The sequence below is a fragment of the Oryza sativa genome, chromosome 10, assembly GCF_034140825.1.
Source record: "Oryza sativa Japonica Group chromosome 10, ASM3414082v1".
NCBI classification, from domain to species: domain Eukaryota; kingdom Viridiplantae; phylum Streptophyta; class Magnoliopsida; order Poales; family Poaceae; genus Oryza; species Oryza sativa.
In genome coordinates, this window is record NC_089044.1 from 16,277,448 (window position 1) to 16,301,416 (window position 23,969).

A 23,969-nucleotide genomic window follows, 5' to 3' on the forward strand; every position below is an offset into this window, starting at 1 on the left:
AACAATCAGTAAAAACATCTTCAATTTTTATAATAGTAGAGATGTTTATAAATAGCTTATAGTTTGCTATCTACTGTTTTGTGATTTGTTCGAAATTGTGCTAGTTCCAACCAAAATACACCCAAAATATGTTGACATCACACTTCCCAAGTTGATGCTGTGCCCCCCTTAATCGCTTGAGCTGTAACCCCCATATGATCCAAGCGTGATGCGTCGACGTCACGAACCAATCTGCAAGGGACATCCAAAGGTGCAGGCTCACGTCCTATCATGAATTTTGCCTTTGTCGTCCTGCAACCATCCAACCCAATCTTCATTTTTCCTTCACCCAACTCTTCACTTATCCCCGTTCTATCATTTTCTTTCATTTCATATAGTATATATCAGTAGAGAGAACAGTAAAAGTTATCTTCATGGAGTAGTACACACCATTTGACATCCTGATTATGTATAGTAATTTGAAACACGGAGATTTCAAGTGGAGTTCCGTAGTCATTTCATTTGAAAATGGTTCGGCCAAAATTCGGTGAATGTTTGTTGGGGGCTTGGAGTGACGTTTGCTACTACTGACGGATTTTCAGTAATAGCGGTGATCCGTTTTGTCGGCTACGGTCTGTGATCTTCAGCACGCCACTCGCGCTGCGCCCACCATTATGCATGGCAAAGCCTTCTGCCACGTCGGCGGCGGCGGCGCCGCCGGCGGCGAGGGTGCTGATCGGTGCCAGCGTCAACGTGGCCTTCTTGCTCCTGCTCGCCTTCTTCTTCTTCATCTCGCCACGCGGCGGCTCGCCGCCGGAGGTGGTTTCGTCGTCGAAGGAGGTCGGGATCCGGGGGCGTCGCGATGGCGGCGGCAGCGGCGGCGGCGGCGTGTTCCGGGTTGAGAGCTACGGGGAGAGGTGCGAGCACGTCGGCGAGGAGGATGGCCTTGATCGCCGGCGATTCCCGCGTGGCTACGTCGACTACCTGTACCTGTTCGACTGCGTGTTCGGCGAGGAGCGGCGGGTTCTTGGCTACGCCGTGATGGCGGCGTGGCTCGCCGTGCTGTTCTACCTGCTCGGCGACACGGCGGCGGTGTACTTCTGCTCCAGCCTCGAGGGCCTCTCGCGGCTGCTCCGCCTCTCCCCGGCGATCGCCGGCGTGACGCTCCTGTCGCTCGGGAACGGCGCGCCCGACGCGCTCTCCACCATCGCGTCGTTCGCCTCCGGCGGGGGAGAGGGGGAGACCACCGCCGTGGGGCTCAACGGCGTGCTGGGGAGCGCGATGCTCGTGTCCTCCGCGGTGCTCGGCGTCATCGGCGTCCGCCTCGGCGCGCGCGGGGTCGCCGTGGACAGGGTGGACTTCTACCGCGACGCGTCTTTCCTCCTCGCCGCCCTCGCCGCCGTGGCCGTCGTCCTCGCCGCCGGCGAGGTGACAATCTGGGGCGCCCTCGCCTTCACCTCCCTCTACGTCGTCTACGTCGTCGCCGTCGCCTTCACCCACGGCCGCGCCCCGAGCAAAGGCCACGGCGCGGAGGCGGACCACACGGCGGACGCCTTCTCCGAGCTCTGCAACGTCGCAGAGACGAAGTTCTACGGCGACCAAGAACCACTCCTCCCCGACACTGCACCGCTACTCAGCTACTACCCCGGCGACGGCGACGGCGACGGAGGCGGCGGCGGCGGCGGCTCCAAGAAGAAGATCAGGAGCGCGTTCTGGTCGGTGTTGCGCGCGCTGGAGCTCCCACTATGGCTTCCACGGCGGCTGACCATCCCGGACGCGAGCAAGGAGCGGTGGAGCAAGCCGGCGGCGGTGACCGCGGTCACCATGGCGCCCGTCCTCCTCTCCCACCTCTGCAGCCGCGCCACCGGCATCACCTCGCCCCTCGCTGTCCTCCTCGGCGTCCTCGCCGGCGCGTCCCTCGGCGCCGTCGCCTTCTTCACCACCTCCCCGGACGCGCCCCCAGCCGACCACCTCGCCGCCTGGCTCGCCGCCGGGTTCGTCATGAGCGTGGCCTGGGCGTACGCCGTGGCGACCGAGCTCCTCGCGCTGCTGGTCTCCGCGGCGCACGTCATGGGCGTCGACTCGGCGGCGCTGGGGCTCACCGTGCTCGCGTGGGGGAACTCCCTGGGCGACCTCGTCGCCAACCTCGCCGTGGCGTCGCGCGGCGGCGGCGGCGGGGGCGCGCAGGTGGCCGTGGCCGGGTGCTACGGCGGGCCGGTGTTCGACGTGCTCGTGGGCCTCGGCGTGTCGATGTTGCTGTCGTCGTGGGCCTCGCATCCGCGGCCCGTGGCAATGCCGGCGGAGGCCGGCCCATTCCAGACGCTGGGCTTCGCCGCCGCGGGGATTTGCTGGGCCGTGGTGGTGATGTCCAGGAGAGGGATGAGGGTGGACAGGACGCTGGGGTTTGGGCTCCTGGCCATTTACTTGTGCTTTCTTTGCATCAACATTTCTCAGGCACTTGGACCGGTATGAACTTTTTTTATTTTTTTTATTCTTTTCATAAGGGGCCCGGTTGGCCACCATTTTGTGTTGGCCCCTCCGCGCATTGCAACGAAAATTTTAAGGGAAATGTTACAGGACAGTATACAGAAGAGAAAAGATATAGTATTATTAGTACACGAGCTTTCAAGAAAAGATATAGACTTTGGAATAATATCGAGTTCGATAACAACTATCAGTGACAATAATACCATAAACATTGACAAAACAATGAGAATAAAAGAGAGAGAGCATGTGTGTCAGCAAGCGACTAAATAGCCACCTCACATGCATCAATTCCCAACCAACCAACATCATACATTTTTGCAACATCTGAAAAACATGTTCTGAATAAGCATTGCAATGTTATGATGATTCAATTAATTTTGTCCCCTCCGGAATCCACAATGTTCAGACATACCAGGCCCACCGTTAGCTACTTCTCCATCGACGCGTCGGCTTCGTCGATCTCTTGATTTTGTTTCAGGTTTTTATTTTCCACGTTCATCTCGCGATCGGATAAATCGTGCTCCCAAAATTTTGGTGAACCACCGTTCATGTTCAGTCACCTGTCCATATCAAATTATTATCAGTAGTTAGCTGTACCAGCATCCCTTTTATCTCTCTGAATTATTGTCTCGAGTTTAAGCCAAGGAAAAGAACACCTAGATCATCAGGTGGTCCTACTTAAGTGCATACGTGCAAGGCACCTCATGGTGGGAATTAGCCTGGAATGTAGATCTGTAATCTGAAGGAATCCATGTTTCATTGTTCAGAAAACACTGTCGGCGTGGGTTTAAGGAAACAAAAATGGACGTTATAGTTCTGGAATTGTCTCTTCCAAGAAAAAAAAATTGTCGGTGGGCTAATTGCTTGCAAGATACTACTGTAGCAATGCTGATTGTAACATCCATGGTAACTCAAAATTGACCCAAAATTTCACTCCCTTGAATCCGTCATCCCTTCCGGTCAAAAAAAAAAGTCAAACCGCGACAAATCTACCCTGAACATCAACAATATGTACTTAGGTTGTGTTATATCTTCTACTTTCTCATTTTTCACATGCACAATTCTTGAATTGTTAAAATAGTGCGTTCTTTAAAAAAGTTATCTATAGGAAGTTATTTTTTTAAAAAAATCATATTAATCTATTTTTCAAAATTTATAGCCATACTTAGGCCCTCTTTGTTTAGGCTTATAAGCCAACTTATAAGTCGAAAAGTCTAAGCCTAAACAAACAAGCAGCTTTTCCGTTTGGCTTTTTTGAAGCCATAAGCCACTCTAACACTATTAAGCCAAAAGCTAGGTTGGAGAAGCTTTTTTGGCTTATGTGAGGTAGATGTATGACTCAACTACTAAACTTAGGACATTAAATCCACCGGCTTATAAATCATATAAGCCAATAAGCTGACTTAAAAGTCTAGGCCAATAAGCCTAAGCCTAAACAAAGAGGGCTTTAATCATGCACTAATGAGCTATCTCGTTTCACATGCAGGGACGAGAAGTTCCCAACTTCTCCAAAACAAAGGCTTAGGTGTGAGTTCGGAAGGGAGTTTGGGTTTAGAAATTTCCTCATTCCTGTTAACACGCTTTCTAAACTGCTAAACATTGTGTTTTGTGTAAAAGTTTTATATGTAGAAGTTTCTTAAAAAAATCAAACAAACCATTTTCAAATTTTTAAGTAATTAATACTTAATTATTTATACGCTAATGCTCGCGTGCCATCAAAAGTCCTATCCGAACATCACATCTGAACTCATCCTTACATGCGTTATATTGTCATTAATTCTATGAAATACTCCTCCATTGAAAAATCTCAAGCATGACCAAGGAAACTCATACTCCTCCGATTCATTTAGGGCAATCCCAACCTAAAAACCATCAATTATTTTCCACATTTATCATGTCATATAAAAATAAGAGTAAAGTGCATAGACGGTCCTTAAACTTATAGAGATGTATCATCTAGATCCCCAAACTCTCAAAACACATATCCAAATCATCAAACTTGTTAAAGTGTGTTATCTACATCCCAAATCGCCACAACCCCTCTAGCATCATACATGGCGCGGCGCTGATATGATATGCCACACGGGCGTGACGTGACATAATCTTGACTGACAAATAAGACCCACTTAAAAAACTTACTTTTCCTTTTTTTTTCTTCTTTCCATTTCTTTTGCTTGTTCTTTTTCTTCTTCTTCCTCTCACTGTAACTGTAGGTCCGCCGCACGGGGTGCTTGGGTCACATAGAAAGGTAAAGAAAAGAAAAAAAAGAGAAGGAGAAGAAACAAAGTAAGTGGGTCTCACTTTTCATTCAAGATAATGCCACATCACATCCGTGTGGCATACCACGTCAGCACCACGTAGGACCCTGGAAGGACTGTGGCGCTTTGGAACATTACACATTTTGACAAGTTCTTGGACTTTGATATGTATTTTGAGAGTTTAGAGACCTAAATGACACACCCTACACGTTTAAGGACTGCATGTGCATTTTACTCTAAAAATAAAAAAAACGGTTCGATGTAGAGACTACATAAAATATACCCTTCTAAAAAAATAAAAAAAATCATGTCATATAGATGCTATATAGAGAAACTACTTCTTCCGTTTCACAATGTAAGTCATTCTAGCATTTCCCACATTCATATTATTGTTAATGAATCTAGATAAATATATATGTATCTAGATTCATTAATATCAATATGAATATGGGAAAAACTAGAATGACTTACATTGTGAAACGGAGGGAGTACATATACAGTAAGTAATTTTTTATTCAAAATAAATCTGCATTCAATGGCCTCTCTTCTCCCCCCTTTTATCCTCCCATCTCCTTATTTTCATTATTGATTTTTATTATAAGGTGGAGGGTAGTGACTGATCCATTTAATCCAGCATGGCCAACTAACATCCCCTTGTTCATTCAAAGCTTTGTATGCATTTTGATTTTTAGGAAAACCTAAGAAATATAGGCTTGAGATTTTTGGATGGAAAGAGTAAATAACTTTTTTTTATAGCGAAAGTACCTCTATCTTGTGGGCTTTACTCCGTATTTTCAAACCATCATCTTGCTGATTTAAACAAGCCAAAAGTAATTTTGTTTAACTAGAGGCTGTACCATTCGTAATTCCACCCAATGTTTCCTTTTCAATGGAGAAAATTTCTAAGGATTCTGGAAAAGGAAAAAACAAATCATGTACTATAAAAATAGTTTGGGACATTGGGTAAAAGGTGCTTTTAAAAATACGCATTTTTTGCCCGCTGCTCCGAAGGTGAATGCACCAACCCAAAAAAGGCCAAAAACAGACAGCATCTGGTGCGAAACGTCATCGGCCGCACTCGACCCCCAACATCTCCAAGTGATCAGCAACGCTGAATAATTAAATTATCAGGCACTGCTAGAAATAGAAAAATGTTTAAATATGAACAAAGTTAGTGCACGCATCTGTCAGTCACCTTATCATCATGTGACGAGAGCATGTGAAAAAGTGAAATCCAATCGCTGCATACTCCTATGCTGCTATGCACCCGTGATGGATGAGAGATCCAAATCCACCCAAAGGTTACGAAGACCAAGACTACATTGACACGTCCTTCTGCTGCTTTTTTCTGGCAGTGTGTACTGTAACGAAATAAACTGAAACTGCATCATCTCGAAGTTTCAAGATAGTGTTGGACACTCTACCGGTTTGGACACATCGGGTAAAGTAAGATAAGCTGTTATAATTAATTGAGTATTAATTATATTAAAAATATTTTTTTAAAAAAAACATATTTCCTCCTTCCTAAAATATAACAACTTTTACCCCTCAAGATTTGTCCCAAAATATAATACTTCTCCACCAACATTCTCTTCCCAACCAATCACAATCCTCCACCGTTCACTTTTCCCACCTACCTACACTACTCAATCAATCACAACCCTCCATCATTCACTTCTATCTACTTTCTTAATAACCATGTACAACACTAAAAATACTTATATTCTGAGACGGAGGTAGTATCGTTTAACCCTTGGAGAAATGTACGCGCAAAAAACGATATACTCCCTCCGTCCAAAAAAACTCAACCTAGTATTGGATGTAATGTTTCTAGTACAACGAATCTAGATGTACTCATGTCCAGATTCGTTGTACTAGAAAACGTCCCATCCAATACTAGGTTAAGTTTTTTTTTGGGACGGAGGGAGTACCTCTTTCCTCATTGTTCTTGAGACGAACGTACATTTTGACCGTAAGTTGCTGAGTTTTTATCATTAACATTCTCTAAAAATAATCAAATTATATATGTGGTCTAAAATTGTATCAGTTGATTTATAATTAAAAGTATTCTAGTAATAGTATCACATATTTTAGTTTTAGTTGCTTTAAAACTAGCTGTTAGAATTCACCTATTCTTAGTCAAAGCTAACAAACTTTTAGCAAACTTTTCATGACGTTAAGAGTGTTTGTAGGTCTTATTTGAGAAGCTCAATATTGTGAAAAAAACATTTGATGAGTACTCCAGTGTTTGTAGGTCTTATTTGAGAAGCTCAATATAGGGCTGGATACCACCTAGCCAGCTCGATTCATTTGAACTCGTTTCTTTCAAGGGAATTCGTTTGAACTCATTATCTAAAAAGCATAGCTGGTCTTGGCCCATAAGCTAGCTCATTAACACACTTATCGCAAATTTATAATTTCAAATTTATCTTTTCGGAAAGAAAAGACTAAGCGCTAGTTAATAGCACAAGACCAGCTAAATTTCAAGAATGCACATAACTGCTCCTCTAAATTTTAGGCTGTATTATGGAATCTCTCGTGTAAAATGGAACTAATCATTAACGTATGATTAATTATGTGTTTACTAATCTTTTGAAAATATAGATTAATACAACCCGTTTTAAGATAAGTGCAGCCGTGGATATCCGTGCCCAACGTTTGACCATCCGTCTTATTTGAAAATTTTGTGAAAAAATTAAAAATATTTAGTCACACATAAAGTAATATTCATGTTTTATCATATAATAGCAATAAAAATAGTAATCATAAAAAAATTTAAATAAGATAAAAATAGTGTAAAACTGTACTTATTTTGAGACAGAAGGATATATGATTTTTTCAAGCAATTTTCTATAAAAATATTTAAAAGGACATACGGAGTACTAGTAGTCTGAGATATATGCGCACGGAAAAGTGGTCGGCGAGTTGAAATGGGAGGGGAAGAACGCAGCCGGGTTCCCACTTTTGCGCGTGGGTCCCACCTGTCAGCCGCCCGACCACCGGCCGACAGTGACCTCACTCCAACCCCCACAGCTCTTTACTTATCTCAAGCCCAATCACAACCCACTCCCACCTAGCTCAACCTCACGCTCAAGCTGCATCTCTCTCTCTCTCTCTCTCTCTCTCTCTCTCTCTCCTCCAGCTCCGGCGACCATCCTGCCCGCCGCCATTCGCCGGAAGAGCCCACCAGCTGCACCGGCGTGGCATCGTCCACTTGGCGAGAGTGGCGGAGCTAGATCGGCTATCGATATATACATAGGTGGTGGATGCGTGCGTGCGAGGTGGTGAGGGTGAGATGAGGTCTCCGGTGGGCCGCAGGGAGGTGGTGGTCTCCGGCGTCTTCACCGCGCTCCTCGTCCTCTCCATCCTCTCCCTCCCGTCGCTCCTCCTCACCGGCCCGGCGTACAAGAGCTGGCCGTTCTTGGCGGCGGCGAGGGACGACTCCACCACCGGGAGCGGCGGCGGCGCGGGTTACTACCCGGTGTCGTTCGCGTACCTCATCTCGGCGTCGACGGGCGACGCGGCGCGGGCGGCGCGGCTGCTGGCGGCGCTGTACCACCCGGCCAACTGCTACCTGCTCCACCTGGACCGGGAGGCGCCGGCGGAGGAGCACCGGCGGCTGGCGGAGCTGGTGTCCGGGCAGCCCGTGTACGCGCGCGCCGGGAACGTGTGGATCGTGGGGCGCCCCAACCTCGTCACCTACCGCGGCCCGACGATGCTGTCCACGACGCTGCACGCGGTGGCGATGCTGCTCCGGCTCGGCCGCCGGTGGGACTGGTTCGTCAACCTCAGCGCCTCCGACTACCCGCTCGTCACCCAGGACGGTAATTAATTGCCAATCCTTAATCGTAATTACCATCGCTAATAATCGCTACTAGTACCATTTTAGTGTTTGTGGGAAATGCTAAATTAATTATCTGCTGATAATTGCAGATTTGATGGATGTGTTCTCCAGGTTGCCTAGGGATCTCAACTTCATACAGCATACCAGCCACCTTGGCTGGAAGATGTAAGAACTCCAATCGTCACTAACTTGAATTGTTTCATCAGTTTTCAAGATTAGTTTTTGATTGCTTCTTCTTGGTTTCAATTATTCGCATCAATTGGAATAACTTAGTGGCAAATTATCAAGTGCAAACCCCCGATTTCAAATCTCTCAAATTTTAAAAGAAGGCCTTGATTTTGATGAGGGGATTGAAATATGCTAGCTCTGCAGAAAGAAGAGGGCGCGGCCGGTGATCCTCGACACGGCGCTGTACGAGGCCGACCGGTCGGAGCTCATCCGTCCGGCGAACCTCACCACCAACCGGCGAAATCTCCCCACCGCCTTCAAGCTCTTCACAGGTACGCGCAAAAACATCTCAACTAAATCAACCTCAATTGCGCTACGAAAACCCCTCACACATTTCCGAGACGACACAGAAAAAAAAACTTGCATACTTCCTCCGTCCTAAAATGCTACAATCTAGGATGAACAACAAATCTGGATAAGAGATTGTAACACAAGTTTATCCAAATTCATTGTTTTGAGACGAAGATAGTATCATTGTATTGTATTAAGAAGGATGAGAAGATCGTGTACAGAGTACAAACCATAAAACCTCTCGTGCTGGAAAGAACATGCCACTATATGTAGAAAAATGGATGCGTGTCAGCGACCGATTTGGGATGCGTTTTCGTCAACTCTTTTTCTGGTAGGAGAGTGAGTACGGACCGTACATTGCGCCACCGGTTGATCTGTCACACCAAAGACAATGCCATTGACGGTATGGTTGTACAGATTGATCGTTGGATTTGTGGCTTTGTTTGTTGTTGAAGTAATAGTAAGATGCGTCATTTGATAGGCACGGGCAGTACTCACCTTGGAATCTGGCATACAAAAAGAAAATCTTATCTGAAACCGTATCTAGTCAATGGAGCAGGTACAGGTTGTGGAGTTGTGCTAAGCCAAGCCCCTGCATTATCAATTTATCACTGCATGTACTGGAGATGGTTAAATTAATCTGATAGATCTGAATCAGTGGAGATCGAGGAATGGTTTAGTGTTAGTTTATGCTCTGGAGTTGCCGAATCCAGGCAGGCCAACCAATGTGCTGTGCTGTTGCATTGGCAAAGCAAAAGCAGCTTTTGTTTCGATCTATTGGGACAAAGCTTGATGGAGTACTACTACTCACTTGCTTCCGTATTCCCAAAAACTCACTTGCTTCCAAGAAACGGCAGGGATATAGAAAATTTTGGAAACTATGAACTTTTACAAGAGTTAGTTTAATTTATGCAGCATCTCTATTTCAAAGGAGGCCCAATGTGTTCACCTTCGTCCATGTCCGACCATTTTTCATTTTTCAGCTAGCAATATAGAGAAATTTGTGAAAACAAATTACTAGTAGGTTTTGTTATGAGTGATGGAACTGGGTCAAATCGAGATGCATTTGATAGGACAGTGGTAAGGGGTGTATGATTTTAAGCTTGAGGTTCTGTATTCAATCCTTAACACGTTCACAAAATCTTCTAAAAATGTTTTAGAGGTGCGTCTCTCCCTCTGAATCTTGTTTTTTTTTTTAATTGGGTCGAATCTCTGCCTATCGAACAAGCATTTTGACTATAGATGGGAGATGCAGGTTCAGCGTGGACGATGATGTCGCGGCAGTTCGCCGAGTACTTCACCGTCGGCTACGACGACAACCTGCCGCGGACGCTGCTGCTCTACTACACCAACTTCGTCTCCTCGCCGGAGTTCTACTTCCAGACGCTGGCCTGCAACTCCCGGCGGTTCAGGAACACCACGGTGAACCACGACCTGCACTTCATCCGGTGGGACAGCCCGCCCAAGCAGCACCCGCTCTACCTCGGCCCCAGGGACTACCGCCGGATGCTGCTCAGCGCCGCGCCCTTCGCCAGGAAGTTCAGGGAGGACGACCCCGTCCTGGACAGGATCGACCGGGACATCCTCCGCCGCGACGGCGCCGCCCCGGGCCGGGCTTTCGCCTACGGCGGGTGGTGCTCCGAGGGGGGCGTCAGGCTGTGCTCCAACCCGCAGGAGGCCGGGAGGAAGGGCATGATAAAGGCCGGTGCAGGGTCCAGGAGGCTCAGGGCCATGCTCAACAAGATGATGAATGCGAGAAATTTCAGGAGGCAGCAGTGTAGGTGAAACTAGAGGCATTTTTATATACAGTCTAATTCTGATGATCAGTGTGTGTGTTCATGTATATAATAGAGGAGAAATCGAATTACAGGAAGAATTTGAGGCAGTTTTGGTTGTCTGGAGGGAGGTTAAAAGTAGAGTGACAGTGTAATCTCACAGAAATAAGAACATGGGGGTCATTAGTAAGGTTGTAAAAAAATTGACAGGATTAACGTTCAGCTTGTGCCTTGGTTGGTTCTTCTTCCATAGGGCTATTGCTGAGGTTGGCGCATTTTTTACTGTGGGAATGACATGATACTACTGTTGGATTAAACCTGTATGCTTGAATTTCGGGAGCCAGTTTGTCTGCATTTTGAAAGAGAAAAGATTGCATCATTTGTTCTCCAACACCATTTATTTGCTCAGTTACAAAAGCCCTTATAGAGTTATACTGCTATACTATGTGTTGAAAGTAATATGCCACCATGTAAATCTTTTCTAGTGTGGTACTTTCTGTTGTTGCAAAATTAACTTTTTTGGGGGTGTTTAGATCCACCGGCAATTTTTTTTACCCCGTCACATCGAGCGTTTGAACACATGTACGAAGCATTAAATATTGACAAAAAAACTAATTATATTGTTTGCGTGTAAATTACAAGAAGAATCTTTTAAGCCTAATTATGCCTAATCTGACAATGTGATGCTACAGTAAACATTTACTAATGACGGATTAATTAGGCTTAATAAATTCGTCTCGCAGTTTACATGCGGATTATGTAATTTGTTTTTTTATTAGTCTATGTTTAATACTTCAAATGTGTATCCGTATATCTGATGTGACCCGGCAATTTTTTTTGCCGGTGGAACTAAACACATCCTTTGTAAGTTTTTCGGATCGGCATTGAAGTAAAACCCTGACCAAATTTTATTAAGAGCCTGTTTAGATCCCACTCTAAAATTTTACCCCTGTCATATCGAACGTTTGAACACCTGCATAAAATATTAAATATAGGCTAAAAATAACTAATTGCGTAGAGAGTAGGTGAAAATTTTAAAGTGTGTGGGAGTGAATAGCATTTTTTGTGCAGTTCAGTTAGAATGTCCGCCTGCGAAAATAAACTCTTTTTTTTGTGTGTGGTTCACTTAAGAGGACCGCACGGTCCTCTTAAATGGACCGCACGGGAAAATGAGCCAATTTTTCTGTTACCGTCCGCACGCAATGTAAAAGGGTCCCTGTACAGGAAAATCATTTGCGTAGCAGCGTCGATGCTGTTGCCTACACCAACGTTGCCCAATGGATGATGGCAGGGTTAAGAAAATGGGAGCCCATATTCCAGGGTGACAAACTTCTAGTATGATGCCTGTACCATGTCCATAAACTTTGAAAGGACCATTTTTTTTATTTTCTAGAAACAAAAGTTATTTGTTTGACGGTCTAAAATTACCCTGTATCAACTGTGCATTACTTCTTGATTAAAGCTTTGAGAAAGCAAAAATGATCATAGCTAGGTGAGATGAAACTCTGAAGCTTAAGCCAATATTGTATTCCAAATGTGTGATGGCACACTTGTTTTTTTAGCCAAAACATTCTCTTAATCTTGTGCATTTTGAAGGAAATTGAAATCTACAAGTAATGCGAGGAGATCTACAGATGGTGGTACCAAATTACCAATCATGAGCGGACGCAATGGATATTACGTGTATTCGTGGGAATACCCAAAAATTTCAGAAAAAAGGATATTTGATATATGTAGGATATGCAGTGATGAATCTAGAAAAAAAAACTACTGGGATTCTACACATACTATATAATTATCTAATTATTAACTAAAATATACAAATTAATATGATATAAAATAGCTCGAATCGAATAATTTACGTGTGGTCTTAGGACTAGAATGAACGTAGGAATGCCGCTGGATATGCATATATTCATTGTGTCTCAAACTTCATTTTACCTTTTTTTTCCCGAGAATATAGGGTGTGTTTGGTTACCGGCCACACTTTGCCACAACGAAGGTTAGATAAGTTGTGACAGACATAAAAGTGTGGTGAACAAATTAGCAGTCATAAAATATGCAAAGTTGATAAGAAAAAGTTAAGTCTGACATGTGGGACCAGTGGCGGATCCACTGTTGGGGCTGGTTGGTGGGCCAGCCCCACCTCCAATCCATGCATCTAGTTAGCTACTAGAAAATTACCGTGCCGGTTGGCACGCTAATAAATTTATAGCCATGTGTGTATATATTACCATGTGTATTACTATAAGATATTGATTTCTACCAAAGCAATTGCTGTCAGTTCTTTAGAAATATAAGATATCAACATGGTAATAGTATTTGTCTTAACTGTATTTTCAACATTATATGAAAATTCTTGGTGGTACTTGCTTATGTACTTGTAATTTTGCTTATGTTTTCTTTATCTTCAATTAAACCTGTAGTAGATTGTATGTATTTGAAGATTTTTGATACTAAGATTATTGCTACTACTTCTTTGGTGCTTTTAATTTCACTATTTACTGTTTTATTTTCTATAAATATAGGATGTTACTATCATGAAGTTACTTACCTCGATTTTGATTTAATATGAAGTAATTGCATTTACGAAAAAAAAATTATCATGGGTTAGAAATCCTAATATTTTTTCCCTTTTCTTTCCCTTCATTTTTTATTTATTCAGTTTTCTATTGCTCCATCCAGCCATAAATATTTGGCCAAACATCTGTAACTTGGCCACTAATAACTTCTCGTAGCTTATAGGCTTGGTTCTTTCCCAACTTTCTCAACTCTCCTCACTCGTTTTCCGCGTACACGCTTTTCAAACTGCTAAATGGTGTATGTTTTTGCAAAAAGTTTATATACGAAAGTTACTTTAAAAAACCATATTAATCTATTTTTTTTAAAAAAAAATCAAATACTTAATTAATCATAAGAAAATGTGTCACTCCGTTTTCCATGCGAAGGGAATGTTTTCCCAACTCCCTATCAAACACAGGAAAATAATATGTATATATGTATATATATATATATATATATATATATATATATATATATATATATATATATATATATATATATATATATATATATATATATATATATATATATATATATATATATATATATATATAAAGTTAATTGGAAAAGTACTATCATAATCTTATAAACTCAAACTGAAAATTCTTATTTAAATATTAAAAAAATTATCATTGGGAGTACTTATTTTTCTTTTTTATAATTCTCTATAGTTCTCTATTCGCCAAGCATGCACACGCCTAGTATACCAAGAGAGATTTTCTTGATGGGAGTTTGATACGTGAGAAACAATCTACTGCAGTTCTTTTATTATTTTTCATGCGACTGGTATATGGGGCGTCAGGCCCATGCGTGTATGCAAGGCCTGGCTGAATGCTAGGCGCTCCCATAGCGCAACGCAGTGTTCTTTTTTTTTCTTTTCTTGATCTCTCTCTCGATGCATGTATGTTCGCCTGTTTTTTTTTGGAGACCGTTCTGTGAATAGGGACTTGCCACGTGGCTCATCCCTTTGGCGATTAATTTGCAGAGAATTCGTGTTATAAGATTAGCAATTATAATTAATCATTAATTAGTGAAAAATTGGCCGGCAGCAAGGCAAGCTACTTTACAGCCAAGGCCAAACTGGCAAATACAGACATATTTTGTTTATAGATCACTCTGAGTAGACCATGAAGTACCTATTTATTAATAAATAGATTTGTTTAGATATTTTATATATCCACAGCAGGTTGAAATATAGAGAGAAGTGTGTTCTTATTCATTCATGCATTTGAGTATTTGGGTTATATTTACAAAATATTTTTATTGATATAGTTCTTGTTCGTCTCAATCATACTGAGTTTTTCACAGCCCCAGCTCATTTTGCATCCTGGATTCGCCACTGTGTGGGACATGTTATTAGAAAAGTATGGAACCAAACATATGGCTAACAAACTGTGGCAACAAAAAAAATATGGCGTGGCAAAGTGTGGTCAGGAACCAACCACACTCTGCTACTCTTAGGCTCCTGGAGCGGAAGGCTATGTTCTTTTTGGGAGGTTAGGAACCCTTCCTCCCAACATGCAAAACGGAGCAACAGATTAGCGTATGAGTGTTGTTTCAGTGTAACTACATACCACTTAAAAGTAAATTTCATCGCATGTAGATGCTTCTCGCATGCCCCTAGGTTGTTGTTTCTAAGTCAGCGCATCGGTTCAGCCTAATTATGCGCATCTATTTGGCCATTTGGCTCAAACTTGTGTGTCTATTCGGCCCGACATGTGGCTAAGAGCAAGTTTTATAATAGAGATGACTACTACGTCCAATTTAGCCGTATCATCTACTCATTGATTAAGAGGCAACATGTACAACAATTTACCTCCAACACACAAACCCTAATAATTTTTTTCGTTGATTCACTCTCACACTATTTCACTTTGCTCTTAGAGTTTGTGTAGAGGTTGCCTATTACATAACCAACTACGAGGAGACAACCAGTCTAAGGGGGTGACTCATCCTCTCTCCTCACTTTCCTCCTCCATCTCATCACCTAATACTATGTGATATTTTTATATGTAGCACTAAGGCTGGGTTCTTCCTCTTATTTTCCAACTCACCTTTCTTTTATTTCGTACACACGTTTTTCAAACTTGCTAAACAGTATTTTTTGTAAAAATTTTATATATGAAAGTTGTTTTAAAAAATCATATGAATTTATTTTTCAAGTTTTTTAGCTAAAACTTAATTAATTTCGCTCTTATCGCTTGCTTTGTTTTTCGTGTGAGGAGGTAACCTTGCCTCCCGAACTCACGTGACAACCTGCTCTAAATTCAGCCCAAAGGTGAGTCTAAATTTGGCCCGTATATTCACGTAAACTGGGCCACGTGGGTCAAATATCAGCCCATCCAATATCCTAATTGGAACTATTTGAGGCCTAGGAAAAATCCGTGGCACGTCTAATATTCAAATTTCTGGGCCGAAATATATTCCACCATCACTTGTTCTTCCCTAAATCTGAGCTGTCTGATTAAATACATAAATAGTCGCTATACAATATATGCAGATCTTGACATACTGCAATTATCTTATCTCCTTTTTTTTTATACAATAGAAATACAGTAACTCAATTGTGAGAACATTTATTATTTACAGGTGATGGTAAAACTGTCAAAACTGACTATAGAAAGACACAAAAAATTCTAAGCAGTTACACAATGTGCTGTGCTTCTGCTGCTGCCACTGTTGTTATGCTTTTGCTCGAATTCTTGCTCAAAACACGCTGGGCTACACATGAAGACCATTTCTGTGAGATGATCTCTGAGAGCTTCAAGACTTTTGATAGTTCATTGAAGATTGGAACTGTGAAATTTGTCAAAGGGAAAATCAACGGAAGCTGTACAAGTTAATCGCCATGTACAGATGAACAACCCCCACAGTGATCTATGCAGGTGAAATCCGTTGATAGGCTACCCCTGTCAGTGAGCTGTACTTCCTCCCATAGAAGACGTATATGATGGCACCAACCGCTAGCCACATCGAAACACGAATCCACGTATGAATCCTGCGAACGATGAATCAAAGGGTGTGAGTACGTGTGATATCAGATATGATAATATCCAGATCGTTTTCAGAAGTTGCTAATCTCACAACTCACAAGTATAGGTTTAGATAGTTCATTCTATTTTAATCTATCCAGATCATCTGTTTACAGTGTATTGTGAATTGAATAATGGTGATTTTGGTTTCATGATTTTGCAAATCTACTAGATAATATAATAGGAGACGGTGCAAGCTTCAAGATGCAAAGTAAATCAGAGCAAAAGCTAATCTTGAACCCAAGTTGCTCACCCAAGGTTCATAAGCAGGTATACGTTGATGAGAATGCAACATACTGGAAGTATAGGAACAAATGGGCACATAAAACCTGAGGAACAAAGGAGACAATTTGATGTTATTTGTAAACTGTATAGATCAGAAGTTACATAAATTTTGTCAATTTCGTAGTAGTATAATGGCCATAGTCTTTGTACCTCCGGTTTGTCTTAAAGAGCTCTTGTCTTGCCCAATGAACCAGAGTGCAATGGTAGCACTAACCAAAAGCAAACTACCAAAGGCACCTGCAATGGATCGCAAAAATCTACAGAAAGGAAACAGATCAAATGAGTGGGTGTCAAGAGCAAGTCAAAAAAATTTGCAGTGGGTGGTTTCATTTTCACTTACAACGGAAAAAAGGAGAAAGAAACTGAAGAAACAATGGTGACAACCCCAAGAAAAATTAGTATAATGCATGCTATGGCTTTCTGTCGCCTTATCTTGTTGGCTTCATTGGCAGTAGGTATGTCTTGAACTGAACGCATTAAGAAGGGGGAAAAAATCAGAAAGTTAGTAACTATGAGGCTGTTATACAAAGTATTTTGAAAGTGATGAACTAATGACAAACAGATAATACATTAATATCATGCAAAGGCAATTGAGAAGTGGGATTACAACCATAAAACAAAACAATACTAAAGAGGAGTTATCTTTTTTATCAAAGTATCAAACACCTTATCTCAAAAAAAAAGTATCAAACACCTAATTTATGTTAGTAGAGGCAATCTGGTAAAGGCAAACAGGAAGCATAAGAACTAAATCAGGCATGTGCAGTACTTTTGATGTTTAATTAGATACTTCCTCCGTATTTTAATGTATGACGCCATTGACTTTTTGACCAACGTTTGACCATTCATCTTATTTTGTTCTGGGAAGATTGTTGGCTGCAGGGCACTTCAATTTGGTCACTGGCGCCGGCAGTATGGGCGGCTGTCCCAGGCCGCTTGCGGGGCAAGCGCACGGTGGCTGAGGCGCTGCACGACAGGAGATGGATTCGCGATATCTCTTCGGCATTGGGGGTGCAAGCGATCCTTGAGTACTTCAAATTTTGGGCGCTCCTTCGATCAGTGCAGCTGTCAGAGGAGCCGGACAGGCTTTCTTGGCATTGGGAGAACTCGGGGCAGTACTCCTCCCGCTTGGCTTATCGTGTTCTCTTCTTTGGAAGAACTCACTTCCAACACAAGCCAATCTGGAAGTCTTATGCCCCTCCTCGATGTCATTACTTCCTTTGGCTGGTCGCTCTCAACCGATGCTGGACGGTGGACCACCTTCGAAGTTGAGGCTTGTCGCACCCGGATCGCTGCCCCCTCTGCGATCAATGCGATGAAACGATTGATCATCTCTTGGTCGCATGCCCAGAGTCCCGGCAGCTTTGGTGGATTGCTCTTAGCGCTATTGGTCATTCCGAATGTCTACCACTCAACGAGCAGTCCTGCCATACTTGGTTGTGTGACAGTCGCAAAAGGATGATTAAGGATCATCGCCGAGGGTTCAACACAATTGCGACACTGGTAGCGTGGACAATCTGGAAGGAAAGAAACAATCGGGTCTTCAACCAGAAGAGCAGGCCTTGGATGGAGATAGCTAGGGCTATGACAAGGGAAGCGGACCTTTGGCGGATGACTAGATCAGCCATACCGGCCATGGTAGTCCATTCGTTTGTACATGGGTCGCCAAATCCTTCGGGAGATTAGGCTTTTTTTTTCTTTCCCCCTCCTGTACCCTGTCCCCTTCACTTTTAATTTTTCCGGCCCGCTCTGTACATACATTTATTCCTCTTAATACAAAAATGTGCGTCTCGCGTATTCCCTAAAACCATTCATCTTATTTAAAATTTTTATGCAAATATAAAAGTATTTATGTCATACTTAAAGAACATTTGATGATAAATCAAGTCACACTAAAATAAATGATAATTATATAAATTTTTTAAATAAAACAAATGGTCAAGCGTTGGTCAAAAAGTCAACAGCGTCATACATTAAAATACAGAGGGAGTAATTCATTTGTCAATAATGATTTTTATCTTGCCACTAGTGTTAAGTAAAATCAACTCAAGGTATACAAATCACTAGTATTTTCATTACCGTTGCCCAAAAGATCCTCCGAATTTTCCTCATCTGGTTCTGAATACCCAGAGTCTGAAGTTAGTGATTCAGATGAACCTGGAAGAGCCACTTTCGTTGCTATCTCATTTGGAGGAGCATATCGCACTATTAAAACAGAAATGGCAACCATAGTAAATGCCAATAGTGTGCCCACGCTTACCTGAACAAACAATCAAGAAATTATTACTACCTGGAGTAGCTCTCCACTCAGCAAAGCTACCGTATTACATGGCAAGTAACATATTACCATCCCTGCCAATTCTGAGACGTCCATGAAAAGAGCCAGGATAGCAGCACATATCCCTGACAATATTGTGCTCAAGGTTGGGACTTGGGTCGTTGGATCAACAGCTGAAAAGAGTGGTGGAAGCAATCCATCTCTTGCCATAGCCATCACAATTCTTGGCTAGCCAAAAGGCATTGGAAGTAATTAGTCAGTTTTTTTCCTGGTGTAATTTGGATGATCATCTATCATATATAAACATGAGATGGTTTTTTAAAAAATAAGCTAACGTTAAGAAGCTTAACTTATTACATTTTCTAGTCAAGCTATCAGTTATGTATCCTGTAGGATGAGAAAGGAATTCAACTGGGAAGGAGATATACAGATGCTTTAGTTTCTCAATTCACGTAGACACATACCTGAGGGAGAATAGCACCTATCAAGGATGCTATAAGAGCAAAAACAGCCCCAGTGGAAATAATGTACCTACATAATAACAGAGATAATTACATGGATGCTTAACACTAACATATATACAGCATGAGATGATAATCTCCTTAATAGTCAAGCAATTCGATTTAAATATATATATATCTAGTACTTACACTGCCCATTGCATTCCATATTTAGCAAAAGCAGATGAAATAGGAGTGTTAGGATCCAATGCATAATATGGCACCAAGCCAACAATAACAATAGAAACCATCATGTAGAGGAAGCAGCACAAGGACAAGGTCAGACACATTCCCCATGGAAGATCACGTTGGGGATTCTTCACCTGAAAAGTACCTTGACAAATAAAGATAATTGTGTAACTGCAGATTTATAATGGCCTTCCCTGAAGTACCAGACTCTGGATAGAGTTAACACCAAATAGGAACATAACTAATTGAGTAATTTTCATAAAATCGCAATATCTTTGGTAAACAAAATAAAACACATGTACGTATTCAAGCGACCATTCTAGCAGAGCAGTTCTTTTACATACATTTCACGAAAATAGACTTGCATGGCTATTGTATTGACAGGTCGGATCCACTGGATAGTCTCACAAGCTTATCCGTTTTAGTAAATGAAATAAGTAAGCTTGTGAGACCACCAAGTGGACCCAGACGTAGTTTAGTGAAACATTATGCAAAAGGAAGTATGGTTCTTGTGATGGTTTTACCACAAATTTTGCAGTTTTGTGAAATTTGCTCAAAACAAATTAATTAATAAATAGCAGAATAAAAGCCAACCTCTTCAGCTGTGCTAGCAACTGCATCAAAGCCAATATAGGCAAAGAAGAGGGTTGCTGATCCAGATAGAACACCAGCCACACCTTTAGGGAAGTAACTACATACCAACCAAGCAAATATCAGAGCTATATGCATATGGAATTCTGTATTGAAAATGTGAAGCACAAGTCTTAGCTTTACCCTTGTTCATCATTATAGCCACTCCAGCCATTCTGGAATGCTAAGTATCCACCAGCACAAATGACGAACAGCATAACTATAACATTTGCAATGGTGATGATGCCTTCCACAAATGAACTCTGAGAGGGCATGGTTCATACTTCAGTACTACAGAATTGTAAGTAGTAGGTAATTCATGGACTTCAAGCTATGCATAGATATCGAACAGCACAATTTACCTCCTTAATTCCCAGGCAAAGTAATGCAGTAACTATCAATACAAGAATAGCAGCACAAGGATCAAGCGGGGTTTCAAACCATTTAACATGTATTTGTGTTAGGAAAAAGGGAAGCTTCTCATGGCCACCAAAAAATAGAGCCTGAAAAAAAATAGAAAAACAGTAAGTACTTATCTATTCATACATCTGAAGAGAGCTTTATAGGGAGTATTACCAAGTTCGGAGAAATGCCACGAGCCACTGATGACCCACCAATTGTGTACTCCAGAATCAGAGCCCAACCAATCAACCAAGCGACACTGATCATAATTTGTCAACAAGAAGTAGAAGAGAAAATTTAAGTGAAAATATATAGGACAAAGGCTAAGTATAAGAGAATGAGGGGGCAGTAGTAGTACAGTTGTATTCTACCTTTCTCCAATGCAAATGTATGAGTAGTGATAGGCACTTCCCGCCAATGGAAAACGGCAAGAGAGCTCTGCATAGCACAATGCTGAAAGAGCAGCTGCTATGCCAGCTATCAGAAAGGAAAGGGTCAAGGCTGGTCCTGCATGCTCACGAGCCACAGTTCCTACCAGGACATAGATGCCGGCACCAATCGTTGAGCCAACACCTGTCGAACATCGCAATAACTCAGTGAGACATGACATATCATAAGTTCCTAAAAGTACAAGTCAATGCAAGAACAAAAATAACTTCTATGGCTAATGTGATTGAAAGCCTGAAACTCTGAAACCAAGAACCTATGTCAGAGCTCCTCCATGACAATTAGAACTACCAGATGGTACACATCTGAGATATCTTGGTAATCTTGTGTTTCATTGCTATATAAGTAATCGGACAGCGAGAAGTCAATACTCCGATCAAACTAGTGATCTTACTATCTATCTGAGTAGACATTCTCACATTCATATGATTTGCCAATTGCCAGTTGACACCAACGCAGCATGCCATTAGGCACTAGGCACAAACTGAAGGAGGAGAGATACTAGTAGATTCTAAGAATGCATTACGCATTGTATTATCTTGAAGCAATCCAGAACCCAACCAAACAGATTCAGAGTTCCTCCAAGACCAACTCCTAATAATCTATACTCTTCTTAAACACCAAGTATAATATTTTTTTTATTTACCATCTAATTCATCATGTTTTCTACTAACTACCCCATATACTTTTATGCTATAAAATAATCCATCTACATATATGATTCTATCATATTTCACCTGAACAATAGAACATCTCCAGGTACAAAATTGTCCCAAAAACCTCACTATTAAATTGTTTTAATCCGTAGCAAAGCACGGGCTAGTAGTAACAATACTCCAAAGATGAACTGCTGCTACAACTAATTAAAAGAAACACACGCCTCATTTCTTCTAGGGTGTTCTACGCAGGATGAAAACGAAGAGGCGGAGATTAGAACAAGGCGACGCGGGATACCGATGGCGATGAGGTCAGGAACGGACAGCGCCTTGGCGAGGTGCCGCCCTTTGCCCCCACCGGCCGGCGCCCCCGCCGCCGAGGACTCGGCGCGGTCGGCGGCGGAGCACGCCGGCTTCCTCCGCACCAGGCACTGCAAGTCCTGCAGCGAGAGGCGGGTCGCGATGGCCGAGCCCGACGCCTGCAAATCCTGCCACGAGAGGCGCCTCGCCATGGCCGAGGGACGACGAGTGGCTGAGGGGAGGGGACCGAGGGAGGAGAGATCAAGAACTCGTTGTTTTGGTAGGCAGTTGACTTTTCTCGATAATTAAAACAACAACTAGCCGGAAAAGTCGGGCGTTGACTTTTATGTGTCGGTGTTGGGAAACACTTCTACGGTTTAGCGAGATAGTAGTGGTAAAATTCCATTAATTTCTACTGCTCCCGATTTAATGTGAAGCAAATCATCAAAAGCGCTATTTTTTATATAAAAAATATTTTGACGGTGCATATAATCTTTTTTTCGAAAGCATTTTCTAGTTCATTAATTTCTACAGCTCCCAATTTAATCTGAGGCAAATCATCACTGTTTTTTTATAAAAAAAATATTTTGACGGGTGCACATAATCTTTTCTTCGAAAGCCTTCTCTAGCAAAAGTTTTTTTTTACAGAAATCTTGCAAAGAATAATCTCAATCCTTCGATTTAATTATATGAGAGTTACATAAAATCGCATTGAGTTATACTTCTAATGTTTTTAATGTTTGATGTGGTTAATTTATCTTATTAAAAAATTATACGAATACGCACAAGTATATCATTCTTAAAATACTTTTAATCATAAAAAAATAATTGTCTAGTATTTTTTAAGAATAAATCGATAAGCAGAGCGGTAAAAGTTAGTATAGAAAATCAGTGTTTGTAGGAGTTCTATAAGAAAAAAATAGTATTTTTTTCCTTTTTCATAATATATTGAACCATATGAGTTGTAGAATATATTTTTAATAGATGACGCCGTTGATTTTTGAATAAATGAATGACCATTCATCTCCTTAAAAAATTTCATACAAATATATAATATATAAATCATGTTTAAAATATTTGGTAAAACAATTCACAACAAAATAGATTATAATTATATAATTATGTAAGTTATAAATAAGACGAATGATCAAACGTGCGATGAAAAATCAATGATATCATTTATTAAAAACAGAGGTAGTACTGAAAAGAATTAAACTGTGTTCGGGAGGGGCCTGGCATGCAAAACGATGTTCGCATTAACTCGGGATTAATTAAGTATTAGCTAATTTTTTTAAAAAAAATAGATCAATATGATTTTTTTAAGCAACTTTCGTATAGAAACTTTTTGTAAAAAACACACCGTTTAGTAGTTTGAAAAGTGTGCACGCAGAAAACGAGTGTGAGGAGTTGGGAACTCCAGCAAAGAACGCAGCCTTTAGATTTAGTCATCTAAATTGTAGTTTCCGAAGAATATGTCTAAAAGTAAAAGGATCGATATGACATGTATTAGTGACCAGCGGAGTATATGCAAAAGCAAATATAAGAGCAAGGTCAATAGTGCAGCTAGCAGCAAGCTCTAAAATTTTATCATGTCAAGGTAGAGCTAACTTAAGGAGCCAACTCATACAACAAGTTAACTACAAGTTAGTTATAAGCTGTGTTGGTTAAAGCATACATACATTAAATATATCAAATTTTTTCATATGGGGCCCACATAACAATTTTTTTCTCATCTCCCATGATGGATACGGCGTGGGGCGCTGTGCAAGCCGGCGCTAATACAAGCGCCCGCTTGTTTCTCTCCTAGCGATTTTCTTTCCCTAATT

At 41.8% G+C, this 23,969-nt stretch overlaps 3 protein-coding genes across 3 annotated transcripts; 2 read left to right on the forward strand and 1 right to left on the reverse strand.

The window, feature by feature from the left end:
• The first annotated feature begins 351 nt into the window (after positions 1 to 351).
• LOC4348706 (cation/calcium exchanger 1) lies at positions 352 to 2,595 on the forward strand. Its single transcript, XM_015757814.3, has one exon. It carries the CDS (start codon positions 658 to 660, stop codon positions 2,449 to 2,451), a length of 1,794 nt encoding a protein of 597 aa, XP_015613300.1. The 5' UTR covers positions 352 to 657; the 3' UTR covers positions 2,452 to 2,595.
• Positions 2,596 to 7,782: 5,187 nt separating this feature from the next.
• Positions 7,783 to 11,179, forward strand: LOC4348707 (beta-glucuronosyltransferase GlcAT14A). Its single transcript, XM_015759425.3, has 4 exons — positions 7,783 to 8,548; positions 8,658 to 8,733; positions 8,941 to 9,068; positions 10,343 to 11,179. The coding sequence occupies exons 1-4, from the start codon at positions 8,020 to 8,022 to the stop codon at positions 10,870 to 10,872; spliced, it is 1,263 nt and encodes a 420-aa protein (XP_015614911.1). The 5' UTR covers positions 7,783 to 8,019; the 3' UTR covers positions 10,873 to 11,179.
• Positions 11,180 to 15,933: 4,754 nt separating this feature from the next.
• LOC4348708 (cationic amino acid transporter 3, mitochondrial) lies at positions 15,934 to 22,391 on the reverse strand. Its single transcript, XM_015757311.3, has 14 exons — positions 22,142 to 22,391; positions 21,112 to 21,313; positions 20,915 to 20,999; positions 20,701 to 20,841; positions 20,483 to 20,601; positions 20,303 to 20,399; positions 19,670 to 19,842; positions 19,484 to 19,550; positions 19,089 to 19,247; positions 18,821 to 19,001; positions 17,082 to 17,208; positions 16,892 to 16,998; positions 16,710 to 16,785; positions 15,934 to 16,422 (listed from the first exon to the last, which is right to left on the reverse strand). Exons 1-14 carry the CDS (start codon positions 22,353 to 22,355, stop codon positions 16,302 to 16,304), a joined length of 1,869 nt encoding a protein of 622 aa, XP_015612797.1. The 5' UTR covers positions 22,356 to 22,391; the 3' UTR covers positions 15,934 to 16,301.
• Between the last annotated feature and the right edge of the window lie 1,578 nt (positions 22,392 to 23,969).